The 15,717-nt window shown below is 39.6% G+C and overlaps 1 protein-coding gene across 2 annotated transcripts; it reads left to right on the forward strand.

The window, feature by feature from the left end:
- Positions 1-670: 670 nt before the first annotated feature.
- On the forward strand, positions 671-15,367 carry dcaf8 (DDB1 and CUL4 associated factor 8). 2 transcript variants are annotated; one of them, XM_007229174.4, is made up of 14 exons: positions 671-1,238; positions 2,411-2,488; positions 3,291-3,380; positions 3,489-3,826; positions 4,755-5,078; positions 5,525-5,665; positions 6,076-6,170; positions 6,443-6,553; positions 6,974-7,104; positions 7,897-8,004; positions 8,805-8,935; positions 9,072-9,191; positions 9,674-9,790; positions 11,026-15,367. In XM_007229174.4, exons 2-14 carry the CDS (start codon positions 2,452-2,454, stop codon positions 11,134-11,136), a joined length of 1,854 nt encoding a protein of 617 aa, XP_007229236.2. In that variant the 5' UTR covers positions 671-1,238; positions 2,411-2,451; the 3' UTR covers positions 11,137-15,367. The 2 variants fall into 2 exon arrangements, with proteins under 2 accessions (XP_007229236.2, XP_022533485.1); XM_022677764.2 differs by lacking the exon at positions 671-1,238 and adding an exon at positions 1,915-2,038.
- The last annotated feature ends 350 nt before the right edge of the window (positions 15,368-15,717 follow it).

A 15,717-nucleotide genomic window follows, 5' to 3' on the forward strand; every position in this document is an offset into this window, starting at 1 on the left:
GGTGTTGGAGGTGGTACTGGAGGTGGTGCTGTTGGTGTTATTAATAGTGGTGGAGTTAGTGTTAACATTGGTGTTAATATTGCTGGTACAAGAGGTGGTACCGGAGGTGTTGAAGGTGTGGGAGGTACTAGAGGTAGTGTTGGATGTGGGGAAAGTTTTGCTGGTGTTGGAGGTATTACGGATGGTGGTGTTGAAGGTGGGAATGGTGTTTTGAAGGTGGTACTGGAGGTATTGCATGTGGTGGTACTGGAGGTGGAACTTGAGGTCTGGTGTCAGTACACTAGTTACTGGAGTTGGTGTTGGAGTGGTTGTTGAAGGTGGTGGTACTGAAGGTACTGGAGCTGGTGTTTGTGTTGGTACTGGAGGTGGTACTGGAGGTGTTGGAGGTGGTGGTTCTTGGAGGTATTTCAGGTGGTGGTGTTGTTGGAAGTGGTACTGAAGGTATTGCAGTTTGGTGTTGGAGGTTGTACTCTAGTTACAGGAGTTGGTGTTGTGTTATTGGTGTTGGAGGTGGTGGTACTGAAGGTATTGGAGTTTGGTCTTATTGGTGTTGGAGGTGATACTCTGGTTACTGGAGTTGGTGTTGGAGGTGGTGGTACTGAACGTATTGGAGTTTGGTGTTGATAGTGTTGGAGGTGGTACTCTAGTTACTGGAGTTGGTGTTTTTGGTGTTGGTGGTACTGAAGGTATTGGGGTTTGGTGGTGGTGATGGTAATATTGTAAGTATTGTTAATAGTGTTAGTGGTATTGGTGGTGTTATTGGTGTTATAGTGGTGGTGTTGGAGGTGGTACTCTGGGTACTGGAGGTGGAGCTAGGGTGTTGATGTTTATGTGAGTGTCTGTGGTCACGTTTGTTATTGTTGTGATTGTTGAGGGGGGTTTTGAGTGGTTGGTATTGGTATTTATGTATAATCTTTATTTAAGTATTTATATTATTAGTAGTATTATAATAAGTGTGGTTATAAGAAGCTGTTGTTGTAGTTCGGGGTCGGTGTGTGTTTAACTGTTTCCGGAGAGCGGCACTGAGGGAGGGAGCAGCCGCTGCTCGGTACCTGCAGGTCGGTCAGCTGTGAGGAGCTTGACGCTTGGCTTCGGTCCGGTTCGGTTCGGTTCTGCGTGGCGTGGCCCGGTTCTGGAAGCTAAATGTGGGGTTAATCCGAGCCGGAGCACTTGGGTCCGGGCCGCCTGGGATCAGTAGCAGCAGCAGCAGCAGCGGAGAGGAGCCGAGCGCAGCGGAGGTTAGCGGCCTGCTAGCTAACAATGCTAACGATGCTAACTGTTTACATCCAGAGTTTAGCGCTATAAACATTATAAACACCACTTTACTGATTAAATACCGCGAATTTAACCATCAGAACACGTTTATACTCCTGTACACAGCCCTGTTATGTGTTTTTAAACGCTGTATCTCCTTTAAAAACATTATTTATATCACTGTGTTTATATATACAGAGTATAGAGATTAGTTAACGTTAGCCGGTGTTCTGTCGAATGGTTGTACCCATCGATATGTGCTTGTTACATGCACTGCGCATGCGCTGATACACATTTTTCACATTTCCTTACGTTTATATCGTGTTTATATGTTTTTTCCATCTATTATTATTATCCTTTTTGCCTATTTTCTTTTCTTTGCTACAATATAACTACAATATAAACTCAATGTTGTTTTTATGTGCATGATAAAGCGGTCAAGTTGCAATTAAAATAAAAAATATATATTTCTTATTATTTTTAAGCTATATTATTATATCTAGCTAAATATGCTCCACATGCTCTTGAGCTTTTGAGCATGTTTTAATTTTAGCTAATATTGTGCATATTTCAGCAGCTTTAACTGTAGCCACGGTGTGGTAGCACGTTTCGACAAGGTAGCACATTTTGACGCAACACCCCGTCCGTCTCTGCCTTAGTGCGCAGACACTCTTTTGACTTTCACTGCTAAAAACACACACTTTAAAACGCACTCCACACACCACACACACCTTTACACACACTGCGTCACACCATCAGCGTTAAGAGCTTCTTTAAACCGCAGGTTTGAAGTATTTGAGTGTGTTTATTCAGAGATTATTATGAGATTAATTCTGTTTCTCCTTCTCTAAATCCGTCTCTGGTTGCAGGTCATGAGAATATGAACCGTGCTCATGCTGGTTGAAGACTCCGACAGTTTTTTTTTAGAAGGATTATATGTGTAATTTATCGTCTTTAAATGGGTTAATTCTAGTCTATTAGCTGTGTTTTGAGTTTTGGGGGCAGGTTTGGCATGGCAGCGTCGTGAAACAGATATGCAGCAGTCTTGTGTAGACAGGAAAGTGATAGTAGTTGCTCAATTGCTTTCATTTCAGTTGTAAATACGGCCCTTAAATTCCTTTAATTCCTGCTCTGTTTTTCTATCTGTCTTCTCCAGGCTCTCTTTCTTCAGGAGGTGAAACTCAACAGTGAGCCAGCATGGCTGACGCTATTGGTAAATCAGGTGCTTCAAATGGTGAGGAGAAATAAATGCAGCCCAGTCATTGAAAAGCTGCTTTATTTCAGGAATTCAGTTCAAAATGTGAAACTCACATATTATATAGATGCATTACACACAGAGTGATCTATTTTCAGTGTTTATTTCTGATGAAAAAACAAAAAAAGAAGTGTCTCAGAAAATGTTAATATTTTATAAGACCAGTTGGTACTTTTGAAGTGTGGGCAGTGTGCCAAATCCTGCTGGAAAATGAAATCCACACAATCCACCCAAGTCAGTGCAGTGTTTTTCCACAAAATCTTACAGCACTTCATGCTTCCCTCTGCAGCAGGACTTGGCACACAGCCCGCAATGCCACAAGTAACAATTGGTCTTATGTTATATTCTAATTTTCTGAGATACTGATTGTTGGGGTTTCATTGGCTGTAAGCCATAATCATCTACAATAAAATAAATAAACACTTAAAATAGATCACTCTGTGTTTAATACGTCTATATAATAAATGAGCTTCACATTTTGATCTAAATCACTGAAATAAAGTAACTTTTTAATGATATTCTAATTGTTTGAGATGCACTAGCACAGTTCTGTTTATGTACTGTTAACACTTGGGTGGGTGGGGGTGGGGGTTTGGGTGTAAAGGGAAGCTACACCAAATATTCTGTATTAGGAATTTGGGTAAGAATAGCGACAGTTTGTGGGGAAAGAGGGGTTTTCAGGTGTTTGTTGCTTATATACATTAAATGATTAATGATGTTGCTGCTGATTTAGCAGAATAGTATAAAAGTCAGTGGAATAGTATGAGATCATTCTCCCTAGGTGGTTCAGATGATCCAGAGCCAGGAGATGGTCAAGAAGCTAAAGGAGATGCTTCCTCAGCCAAAGAAGAGAATTCATGTCCCGAATCAGGTACACACTCGTTTCTTTTCCCCCAGATAGTATAAATTATAAAACCATAAATCATGAAACAGTTAGAAACTGAAGAGTTTATATTTTGTTTGGGTTTATTTTACGCAGATTTAAGCCCAGCTCCTGAGGCCTCCGACTCGCCCGAGGACAGACCAATGCCAGACGCTGAGAGAGAACAGGAGCATCCCACTGCAGAGGAAGAGGAGGACACAGACAGTATGGACGGCAGCGGTCTTTATTCCCTGACGGAGGAGGGCGAGCGAGAGAGCGAGGGCAGCGGACGGAGAGAGAGAGCGAAAGATGAGGGCAGCAGGAGAGCGGGCAGGAAGAGGAACCACCCCAGCGGCGGAGGGACCTCTGGACACTCCTCCGGCTCGGACGATGACGATGACGATGACGAAAACGAAAAAGAGGAGGATCTAGAGGACGAGGAGGAGGATGAGCAGGTGGGAGTTTAATTACACACAGTTTTAAAAAGATGCTCAGTCAGTATTGTCAGGTAATCATTAAAAGCGAACATCAGTTTGGACAAAGGTTTAGCTTATGATAATTAATTATAGGTGACTTAAAATATCACAAAGTTATATGACATATATTTTACATTTTAAGTATATATGGTTAACATATTATATTGTATCGCACAAAAACATGTGACATGTCTAAGTTCAGTGATTTTATTTTCATTAAACCATTTCTGCTCTTTATGTAGTTAAACAGTTAAATATTAATGTTGTATATCATAATAAAATTTTCATATGAAAGTCATGATGTTGCCTTCATTTAGTGTTGCACCTGCAATGTATATGAATGCAGTGTATTTTATCATTTATTTATTTATTTATTTATTTTTTTAAGTGAATTTGATTTATTGCTGCATTGAATCATTGTAGTGATGCTTTCAGACAAATCTTCACATCATTAATTTTAAACTGTTAGTTATTTTTATTTTGTACAGTCATTAGGCCTAATAGTCCTTTTCTGATATGATATATTCTATTATTGTTCTAAGCAATAATTATTGTTATTTTAGGACATATATAAGACAATTTCACACCACTATTATGATATGCATCACTTATATAAACTTCATGTCCATATATGATAAATCAATAAATGTAAAATATGCACTAGTAAATGTGTTGCATGACCTATGACCTTTCATTGATTGATTCATTCATTTATTTTATTATTATTTTTTAAAGTATGTTGTTTAGAGGTTTGTTCTGTTGCATTCACATTGAATTCACATCAGATCATGTACAGACCGGTACAGGCTGAGGCTGATGACCTTCAGGACCAGAATACCGGGACCTTCTGCTCTGCTCTGATCTGATTGGATCGTGGTAACGTGACGTTCTTGTCTCCCGTCTGCAGGCGGTGGAGGCGTGGCTGGGGGCGGAGCTTCGTGAGCTGGGCGGGCCCCGGTGGAGGGCGATACCGTCTCTGCGGGCGAGGGAGATCGGTCGAGACTCGGCTCAGTTCGTGCGGCGGGTGTGTGGCGCGCGGGGTTTGGTGCAGCGGCTGGAGCTCCAGGGACGTTTAGAGCGTCACTCTGGCTGCGTCAACACTCTCCACTTCAACCCGTCCGGCACGCGGCTGGCCTCGGGCAGCGACGACCTGCGGGTGGTGATCTGGGACTGGGCGCGCCGACGGGCGGAGCTGGAGTTCGACAGCGGACACAAGAGCAATGTGTTTCAGGTGAGGGTTGTTTTTTTTTTTTTTTTGTGATCAAATATTTATTGTCATTTTAAGTAGGATAGGCTTGCGAAGACATAACATAATATATATAATAGTGGTGTGATGGGATCTCGCGAGATTAAAATGTGACAAGCTTAAACCTGTCTCGTGGGGAAAAAAACTGTTTAGTGTGGACTTTTTAAGAGGGATCTGGCAACCCAGTAGTGATGGCAGCGAGTGTGGTGTCAGAGCAGTGAGAGCAGCTCTCAGCAGAAGAGGGAAATTCAGGTATTTGTATAGAAGATGCTTCTGCTACTTTTAAGTTGTATGTCTGGCTGCATACTCATAAAGAGTACTAACTCCGTCCTCCTGCAGCTTTCCAAAATCCAGTAACTTTATAATTGTATGATTATCTTCTCCTTACGTTTTTCTATATATAAAATTATTCATCTCTCCTCTATTTTCAGGCCAAGTTTCTTCCCCACAGTGGAGACTCCACCTTGGCCATGTGTGCGCGGGACGGACAGATCCGGATAGCCGAGCTCTCGGCCACGCAGCGCTGCAAAAACACCAAACGAGTCGCCCAGCACAAGGGCGCCGCCCACAAGGTACAGACTTACATCCTGCTGAAGGAAAAGTAAATTCTGTTCCTTAACAATAAGATTAGTCTTTCTCAGACGCCCTCTGTATATATTGTAAATTTTTTTTTTTCTTTTTCTCTTTCTTTCTTTTTCTTTCTTTCTTTTTTTTTCTTTTTTTCTTTCTAATTTTCTTTCTTTCTTTCGTTCTCTTTTTTTCTTTCTTCATTTCTTTATTTCTTTCTTTTTCTTTCTTTCTTTCGTAAATAAGTACCTAGAAAATGATCAGTTATTGGAAATTAATTTTATTCACAAAGTGACTGAGTAAACTGAGTGGGTTCTATGTATTTATTTATTTATTTTTTGCAGACCAGAAACATTTAAGATATTTCTTTAAATATATTTTGTTATATGTTATATGTTATGTGTGTGTGTTTTAGCTGGCACTGGAGCCGGAGTCTCCCTGCTCTTTCCTCTCCGCTGGCGAGGACGCTGTCGTGTTCGGCATTGACCTGCGCCTTGACCGGGCAGCCAAGTAAGAATCTAAATATTTGTGTAATTTAAGAATTAGAAATAGAAATATGCTTTATTTGCAAACTAGCATGGTGCTAACTGCATGCCAAAGTAATGAACAAACGCTGTCTCTGCTGCTCCATGCTGTTTACATGTGCGTGCATGGAACTGATGATAATTCACGTCGCCTTGTCATGAGCACACTGGCAGTTGTTCAGCCTCAGTCATAAGATAACACATATCAGTGTACACTGATTAATCCTCTCTCTTATTCCCGTCTTTCTGAAATTTCAGTAAACTGGTGGTTGTGAAGGAGGGTGATAAGAAGGTGGGCTTGTACACAATCTTTGTGAATCCAGCGAACACGCATCACTTTGCTGTTGGTGGAAGAGATCAGTACATTAGGTAAGAAAGACCTCCAAAGATCTTCACATGTGTTGAGTGTCTCTGTTATGGTTCTCTCTGTGTGTTTGTCAGTATCTAGAGCTTCAGTTTATGAACAGATATTTTGACGTTTTTCTGTAAAATTCTCGGATATTATTCAGAATTTATTGTTTCATCAATGATGGAAAGCCGTCCTAGCCCTGACAGGCCAAAACCATGATACTCCCACCACCACGTTTCACAGATTTGATAAGCTTCTTATGCTGGAATGCAGCGATTTTCCTTTTTCCAAACATGATGCTTTTCAATTTTGGTCTCATCCATCCACAAAACATTTTCCCAATAGCCTTTTTTCTGGCTCGTCCACATGATCCCTAGCAAACTGCAGACGGGCTTTATAGGTAAACTCTTTTCTGATTGTTCTCTGTATGTGTTTGTCAGGATCTACGACCAGAGAAAGATCAATGAAAACGACAATAACGGCGTTCTGAAGAAATTCTGTCCATCACACCTGGTGTCCAGCGAGTCCAAGACTAACATCACCTGCTTAGTCTACAGCCACGACGGCTCAGGTGACCCACGCTTTCTTCTGTGGACTCTTATTGACTTTTATGAGATAATTGTGCTTGATGAACATTTACATGCAGTTTTCTGATTATTGAAGTGTGCATGTAAATCTCATACTCATCTCATACTCTGATTGATTGATTTCTTAGTTTGGAGGGAGATATAAATAATAGAAAAGGAAAAACAAAACAAGAAAAATGCAGAAAAGTGTTTTTTAGAGAGGCGTACGGGTGCTTGAAATCCTGAAAATGCTTACATTTTAACATGCTTTTTTCCAGGCCTGGAAAGTGCTGGAATTTTGGAGAAAGTACTTGAAATTCTAACTACATTTTACAATAAATAACTATCTGACTATAAATAAGTTCGCTTTAAGAACAAATTGCAGAGAGTAAAATAAAAAAGGGTTTAATTTCTTCTGGTTGTATTTGCGTAAACATAATACCATCTCCTGCAGTGTGACAAAAAGCAAATCAATAATTTTGAGTATATGTATGTATAATTGACAAACTACAGTAACTCAATCAGCTCAATCAAGGTGAAGAACATTGGTATTTAAATTGTGTGAAACTGCCACCAATAAATCCATAATTCCTGCTATTTATTAGAAGTATTTTTTTCTAGTCGCTGTGAAGTGTGGAGAATAGTTTTGCGATATAATGATTATGGCTAAATCACAGTTTTGAGATATCATCATTATCATTCATTTATCACAGCTGAAAGGTGCTGGAAAAACAAAAACTTAAATTTACTTTGTAAAAGGTGTATGAACCCTGTTTATATTTTTTTAAATATTTCAGAGCTGCTGGCCAGTTACAACGATGAGGACATTTACCTGTTTGACTCCAGCCACAGTGATGGAGCTGATTATCGCAGAAGATATAAGGGGCATCGCAACAACGCCACAGGTACTGCATTAAAAATAAAACACTGACCCGTGATTCACATTAGGGCTGGGTGATATGGATAAAAAAATATATTGCAATATTTTTTGCTGAATTACAACATATATTATATACACTAGTACATCTAAAAAAAATTAATGCAATTGCAAAGTTAATTTATTCCAGAAATTCAGTTCAGAATGTGAAACTGTATATTATATAGATGTATTACACACAGAGTGATCTATTTTAAGCGTTTTTTATTTTATTGTTGATGATTATGGCTTACAGCAAATGAAAACCCAAAATAGAATATTTGGTATTTTGGCAGTGTGGGCAGTGTGCCAAGTCCTGCTGGAAAATAAAATCCGCATCTCCACAAAAGAGTAGACTCACTGTCTGAATGAGCTCCCTTCGTATAGTGCGTCTTCTTAAATCTGCCCGTATCTGATTGGCTGAGAAATATCTTTGGTGATATGTACATGCACGTGATTGGTCTGTGAGTTTCCTGCATCGCAAAGACTAATAAAGTTACGGCGCTTAACGTAAACACTGTGGAAATGAATCAGTTCTCAGTAATTAGTTACTCCGTTAACTAGTTAATTAGTTAACTAAGCAGCTTCTCTTCTATAGCTTTAATATTTCTTAATATTCCTTAAAATATTATATTTCACCCAGCCCTAGTTCACATGCAGGTTACTTAAATAGACAAGCAATTCAGGTAGCTAAAATCACTCATTTAAATGGTTGTCAAAACAACATATTTAATGTATTTAACAAAAAATTCTGATATTGTGTTAAAATATCGTGTCTTCGTCTTTTAGTGAAGGGCGTGAACTTCTATGGACCCTGCAGTGAGTTTGTGGTCAGTGGCAGCGACTGTGGACACATCTACCTGTGGGACAAACACTCAGCCAGAGTGGTTCAGTTTATGGAGGGAGACAGAGGAGGAGTGGTGAGATCCCAAGAACATTCTTCCTGAGATAATACTGTCTAGTGGAGTGATATATATATATATATATATCATTCTTTATATGCTGTGTCGCCTCCTTCAGTCGCTTTTTGCATGTTTCTGCATCTATTGGCTGCAGGTGAACTGTCTGGAACCTCATCCTCACCTGCCAGGTTTAGCTACCAGCGGTCTGGATCATGATGTGAAGCTGTGGGCCCCCACTGCTGAGGACCCCACCAGTCTGAAGGGCCTTAAAGAGGTACACCCCTACTGTATTTTATGGATTATAAGGCGCACTATTAAGGAACTTTTATTTTCTGTTCTATTTTTATGCATAAGGCACACCATATTATAATGTGCATTTTAAGCGTCAATAGTAAGGAACAAGGGTGTCGCCATGTTTCCCTTCTAATTGGAAAACGGCTGGAACAGCAAAAGAGCTAGTGATGCGATTAGGAACTAATGCTAACACTGCTCCAGCCTTAGTGCTGGAGAAACTTCACTGAAAACTCACCCCTATAATGCTGTACTTCAGCAGCGTGGCTTCACTGCTTCTTAATACCTGACTGGTAATTTATACATAAGGAGCACTGTCGATTTTTGGGAAAATTAAAGAATTTTAAGTGCACCTTATAGCCCAAAAAATTCAGTACACGTGCACACCAGTAATCTTTGATTTAGTGCTGAATGAATTTTCACGTAGACCCTAAAAATATTTCTTTTATTACTATCTCTGCTCAGGTGATGAAGAAGAATAAGCGGGAGCGAGATGAAGACAGCGTCCGCCACGGTGATCAGTACGACACACAGCTCCTCTGGTTCCTGATGAGACACATGAGGAACCGCAGACCTCTCAGAGTGAGTGAGACTAGGTTCACCACATACACACCAAACTCATCTTGGCATCATATATGTTTTTTTATGTGTATAAAGGTTTTTTTGTTTGTTTAATGAACTATTTATTGTAATCATTTTTTTTAGTTAGCATTTCTTTTAGCAGTGTCTGAATTAGCTCAGTGCCAGCCTCGGCAGTGCTAGCATCCTCTGTTTCACCTGATTTGAGAGCGTGGCGCTTTGGTTTCGGCATAAAATTCCTCAACAAATATCCAGTTTAGGCACTGGGAAAGTCTGTTTTGAAGCGATAAATTAAATTATCCCCTTTTATTCAGAAATTATCAAAAGTTTGTGAAGCTCCTTCCACGCACATCTCACCCCTCTCGCTTCATACCGGAACCCCGAGCCATTTTAAAAGACAGTTATGTACAAAATGTCTCATTTCAGAAAAAAAAGAAATGTATACCTGTACAGTCTATGCAGTATTATAGGAGGAAAACCCTTAAATCTGTCTCTTAGGAAGAAAAAATGGCAGAATGTCTCCGCAGCCCGATAAGCCCGATCTAAATGGATTAAAAATATGCATCTCAGATTTTAAAAGACTGAATGCACGTATATAAATGGCGTCTTTCACATTTATTATGGAAAAATCCAAAACGTGAAAGGACCTTAACACGAACATAATTCCTATAGTTCAGATGAATCCACACTTTTGTTAGCGCTTACTTGTGGATTGTGCACGAATAAGCAGATGCATTTTGTTTAGGATTAAAGTTATTAATGAATACTGTGATCTGCAGAGGGAAGGTGTTCTCAGGGATGGGAGAATAAGTTCGCAAATGGGATTCCATTCCTCACGTCCAAATTTGGGGGTATCTGAAGCAGTCCCTAGTGCCTTATGCACTTGCACTTGTTCCATGTTGCTACTTTTGTGTCTCTCCTTTTATATTATGTGCATTTATGTTATCTATTTCATTCTTATTATACTGTATTCTTATTTTACTTTATTCTATCTACATAACAATAGCTATTGGGTGTAACTGGACTGTGAAATTACAATTTTATTGCTAGGTTATCTGTATGTGGCGGAGTAATGCACATAATGCTTCGGTTACGGTGCATTACCGGCTGATAGCGGCACTCGTAGAACGCCTCTCAGCCAATCAATCACATTGCAGGGTCAGAACTAACTGTGGTATAGTCATACGACAATCCATACAATCACTAGTGTATAATTGTGTGTCGCTTGTGTGTTTTAGACCCGGCGTGGTGAGGGGGGCGAGGGGGACACGGACGAGTCCTGGAGCTCCCCGGAGTCCTCTGATGAAGAAGATGGAGGACCTGACCATGTGCAGTGCATGTCCTCCTGAGCCCCACATACACACAAAAACACACAATAACACACACACTCATATAGACACACACACACACACACACACACACACACACACCAGCTCATTGCCGTATATTTAAGCACATACATATTTAGGAACACACCAGTTCTCACTTTTTACTGACAGTAAAAGGCCAGCAGTGACACACACACACACACACATACACACACAGAGCTTTATATGCATACACACTGAGTGAGTGAGGAAGGGAGAGGGGAACTTTGTAGTACGTGCTTAGATACAGCTTTGGGCTCATAACACACACACACACACACTCATACACACAGATTTAAAGGTAAATTTGACAGAGGAATTGATATTTTTGATATTTACTTTCTGGTACACACACACACTCACACACACGTGCAAAACAAAAAAATACAAACACTCAGATCTTACCTTATTGCATAACAACACACACACACACACACACACACACACACCTCATTCTCACACGCACACTCGCTTCCTGTATTGCACACTGGAGGGTATTTTAGAAAGAAATCGATCTCAGCTCTGTTTGCTGTCGACGGTCAGCAAGCGTCCAATCAGAAGAACAGTGTTTTACTTCTGTAGCTAAAAAAAAAAAAATACGAATACATAAAAAAAACGAGAGTAAAGCTTGGAGTGGGCTCGGATCGGGGACGGTTGGTTGAGATGGGGTGGTCTTTATTTTATTTTTATTTTGTTTGTTTGTTTGTTTCTTTCTTTGGATGCAGGGCGAGATTTTTCGCTAAGTTTTTTCGCTATGCTCTGCTCTTTTTTTGAAAAGCTTTTTTTTGAAGGTTTCCTCCAGACAGAGAGCTCTGATTGGTCAGATCGACCCTGGATAGCTCTGATTGGACAGGAACTGTCCTAGAACTGTCTTAGAACTGTCTTAGACATCATTGGATGATATAAAAGCAGACGCGGAGTCCTTCGTTTTCTCCAAACCAGCATCGTGCAGGATTTTCCCGAGCTGCCTCTGGCGCCGGCTGGTGAAAAGAGCCAAGAAGCTTGATTTCATGGGTCATGATGGACAGCTGATTTAAAAAATGGACAGCTCTGATTGGTCAGATGGTTTTTGGAAAGATTTGATTGGACAGGACCTTTCTGAACATCATCTGTTCATCGTGAAGGAAGGCAAGATGCAGAGCGTCCATTGTTTTCTCCAAACCAGCATCACTGATTCTCTGTCCAGGATCCTCTGTTCTTCTGAAACCAACCACCTCGAACGGATGGATGGATGGATGAACAGACGGATGGATAAATGGATGGATAGAAGGATAGATGGAAGGTGGTGAAAGGAATAAGGAATAATAAACATCCACAAGCTTTCTTGTTTAGGGGGAGGATCAAATTCAGACTCCTCCTTTGTAGACTCCTCTGCTTTCTCTTCCTCCGCTACTTCTATTTCTTTTTTTTCATTCTTTCTTTCTATCTTTCGTTCTTTTTTTTTTTCTTTTTTCTTCCTCTTTAGTCAGTCCCGCAGTGCCAGGGCTTCTCCTGTTCCCCCTCTCCTGGGCTGCTGAGTGCACTTTAATCAGGGAATCTGCTAGTTTTTTGAGGCTCTACAAATAAAGCGTGCACTTAAGGGGCGGGGCATGCAATACGTAACGGATTTAACTTGTTCAATTTACTGATTTTCTTTTTTTTTTCCCTCTTTTTCTTTTTCTATTTTTACCCCCCATTTGCCCAACTCCTCCCCCTACACTCATGCACTTGAGCTTGGGATTAAATGTAAAGATTTGAGACAGATCTGTCCTTTTGCACTTGAATGGAGGGAGCTCTTGTTAAAAAAAAATAAAATAAAAGCCTGAGTGGCGTTTTTCTTCCTAAAACAAAACAAAAAAAATAAAAATAAAAAAAGATAAAATAAATATATCTTTTTCCTTGCTCCTCGACCCCCTCGGCTCCCTGAAAGAGAGACTGTGCTTTAAAGAGAGAGTGATGATTGTAACGCTGTCTGTATAAAAGCCACCAGCTTGTAGAAGGGCTGTTTTTTTATTTCCCGGCCCTCGTCCACAGAGTAAAGCGCAAGAGTTTGCAAAAGTTCGACTGAATCCAATTTAGCTTTCGCCAGCAGTGGAAAAGTTTACGTAACTTTTAAAGGTCTTCTCTTCACTTTAAAAACTTGCTTAATAGCTTCCAGGACGTTTTTGAGAAGTCAGAATGCACTGCGGGACTGTTCAGACTATGTTGTTTAAAAGCTTTAAAAGCAGAAATTAAAGGAGAACTCTGGTGTGAAATGGACTTTGGGTGTATTTGTTAAAACATGACAAAAACTACTTTGTACCTTTGTTGAATAGCTCTCCTCCGCTCTCCTGCAGCTTTCTGAGATCCAGTATTTTGTCCACTTTGCTCAAACAGGCTTTTAGAATAGGTGATATGGGGCATATTTTGCCCCTGCAGATAAATCACTTTTTACACCGTTATTCAGGCTCAAAGTAGCTGCACACTTTATTTGTAGAATCCGGAGAGCTCTGACATTTAAAACGAGGCATTAATAACTTTAAAACTGCACAAAAAGTTTATTAAAAAGCACTGTTTACATACTGTAGCGTAGGTAAATCTCCAAGCACCTCCATCCTAAATTTAAGTCACAATATGTGTTGTTGGTTCTTTGCATTCTTATATCGACAGTAACCAGATTTTTTTTTTTCAGCAACAGCTGGAATCATGCATTTCCAAGCAATTAATTTTGCAATCTGATCATCATTGCTATCCTACCTATTCATTCTCGTGCTCACTAGTTGACTTACGGTGAATTAAATTAAAGATGCCAGCACTCAAAGATTTACCTACGCTATTTTTAGGATGTAAACAGTGTCTTTTAATAAACTTCTTGTGAAGTTTTAAGTTACAAATGCCTTGTTTTAAATATAAGGGCTCTCCGGTTTCTACCAATGAATTGTGAAGCTACTGAAGCCTGAATAACAGTGTAAAAAGAGATTTATCTGCATTATCTCCTTTCTTAAAGCCTGTTTGAGCAAAGTTCTTGATCTCAGAAAGCTGCAGGAGAGCGGAGGAGAGCTATTCAACAAAGGTTAGTACATTTTACATCAAAGTTCTCCTTTAAAGGAAGACGTTTTCCAGTGTTTTCCAGTCTGTTCTCCATTTGCTCCATTTGGCTGCATACGATTTTTTCCACACAGAGGATAATTTCCCAGTACTTCCCATTTAAAGTTAGTAAAGGAGTGCACTTATTGTAGAAGCCAATTGACGTTTGCTGAAGACGATGAAGTATCTACCTCTTGGCTTCTATTATAAGTTTGTGGGTCTTTTTTTTCCTTTTTCTTCAATCGCTTGGTTTTGTTCAGGTTTTCTGAGGACGGAGAAGCATGCTGGTGTTGTCGTTTAATATAATCGATGGATAATAGAATCGATAATCGATCGTAGGCTAGATATGCAGCAGATGGAGAATAGATAATAATAAACACGTGCAGGAGTCATCCTTTAATGTTCGAGAATGTGCTCTTTAATGGCGTCTGTTTTATGAAGTGGCTCTTGTGTTCGTGGGATTAGAACTAAGCAGGACGGGTTTTTGGGACACTTTTTCTGATTTGCATGCGTTCCAAAGGGCAGCGATGGTAGCGGCGGCGTCTGCGGTGGTAGTATTGTCAGGTAGGGAGGGCCGGGGCTTAGACTCATCACCCTTTTTTCCTTCTTCTTTTTAATGAGGAGAATAAAGTCCGGCTTTTCTCTTTTTGTATGAGAAAAAAATAAAATAAGTTAAATTACTTTGTATGTACATACAAATATATAAATATATATATATTACAAATTAACTGTAAAAAAAATAAATAATAATGTTCAGCCATTGTTCTTTCAGGAAAGATGTCAGAACTCAATTGGTATCAATGCAGAGATTTATATTGTATAAGAAAACTACTTTTAAACATTGGTGGAAAACAATGCAGGCATAAGAACTCATCTTTTCCTCCCCTTCAAGTCACTGAAACCCCGCAATATATATCATCTGGAATTCTGCACTGCTTTTTGTTTAGATTTTTTTTTTTTGTTTTCCATGACTGTTCAATCAGACTGAAATCCAGATTCTCTCACCTCACAGGTGCTTAAATGCATTTATATGTATGTTTTTCTCTGTTTTTTTCTTTCTAGGTTCTGATTGATGAGTTATCCCACCGCTGCCTAATGTTGTGTTTATCAGTTCAGTTGAAAACATGTACAACTTGTGCAGTAAAAAAAGAGAAAAGGCTGATTCTCACCTGTGTTCTCGTCTTTTTCTTCACCTTTTCATCATAAATCATACATCAAGTATGAACATTTTAGGAGTTAGAAGTTAAAATATTTACTTAATGTTTTTAAATGATTTGTTTTCTTGAAAATCTCAAAGTAGATGTATTTTCTTAAAATGTAATTAATTACAGAGAAGTGTATTATTTACAGAGACCAAGTCAGAGGCGTGGCACAGTCAGAAACAGAGAAGTGACTAAAATGGGTAACATACTCTGTAAAAGCTTTGAGTTTTATTTTCTGTGTCTGAAACACTCTGAAAATTATCTTGCATAGAAAGCAGTGAAAGTAGTGAAATAGGAACTTTATGACTCCACCTTC

Source organism: Astyanax mexicanus, chromosome 8, assembly GCF_023375975.1.
Source record: "Astyanax mexicanus isolate ESR-SI-001 chromosome 8, AstMex3_surface, whole genome shotgun sequence".
In the NCBI taxonomy this organism is placed as follows: Eukaryota; Metazoa; Chordata; class Actinopteri; order Characiformes; family Acestrorhamphidae; genus Astyanax; species Astyanax mexicanus.

Excerpts from the sequence above, each read along its gene's own strand:
- dcaf8 (XM_007229174.4), top strand. The coding sequence starts at position 2,452 with ATGGCTGACGCTATTGGTAAATCAGGTGCTTCAAATG. Across the intron at positions 5,666-6,075 it reads ACAAGGGCGCCGCCCACAAG|CTGGCACTGGAGCCGGAGTC; the intron begins GTACAGACTTAC and ends TGTGTGTTTTAG. Across the intron at positions 9,791-11,025 it reads GGAACCGCAGACCTCTCAGA|ACCCGGCGTGGTGAGGGGGG; the intron begins GTGAGTGAGACT and ends TGTGTGTTTTAG.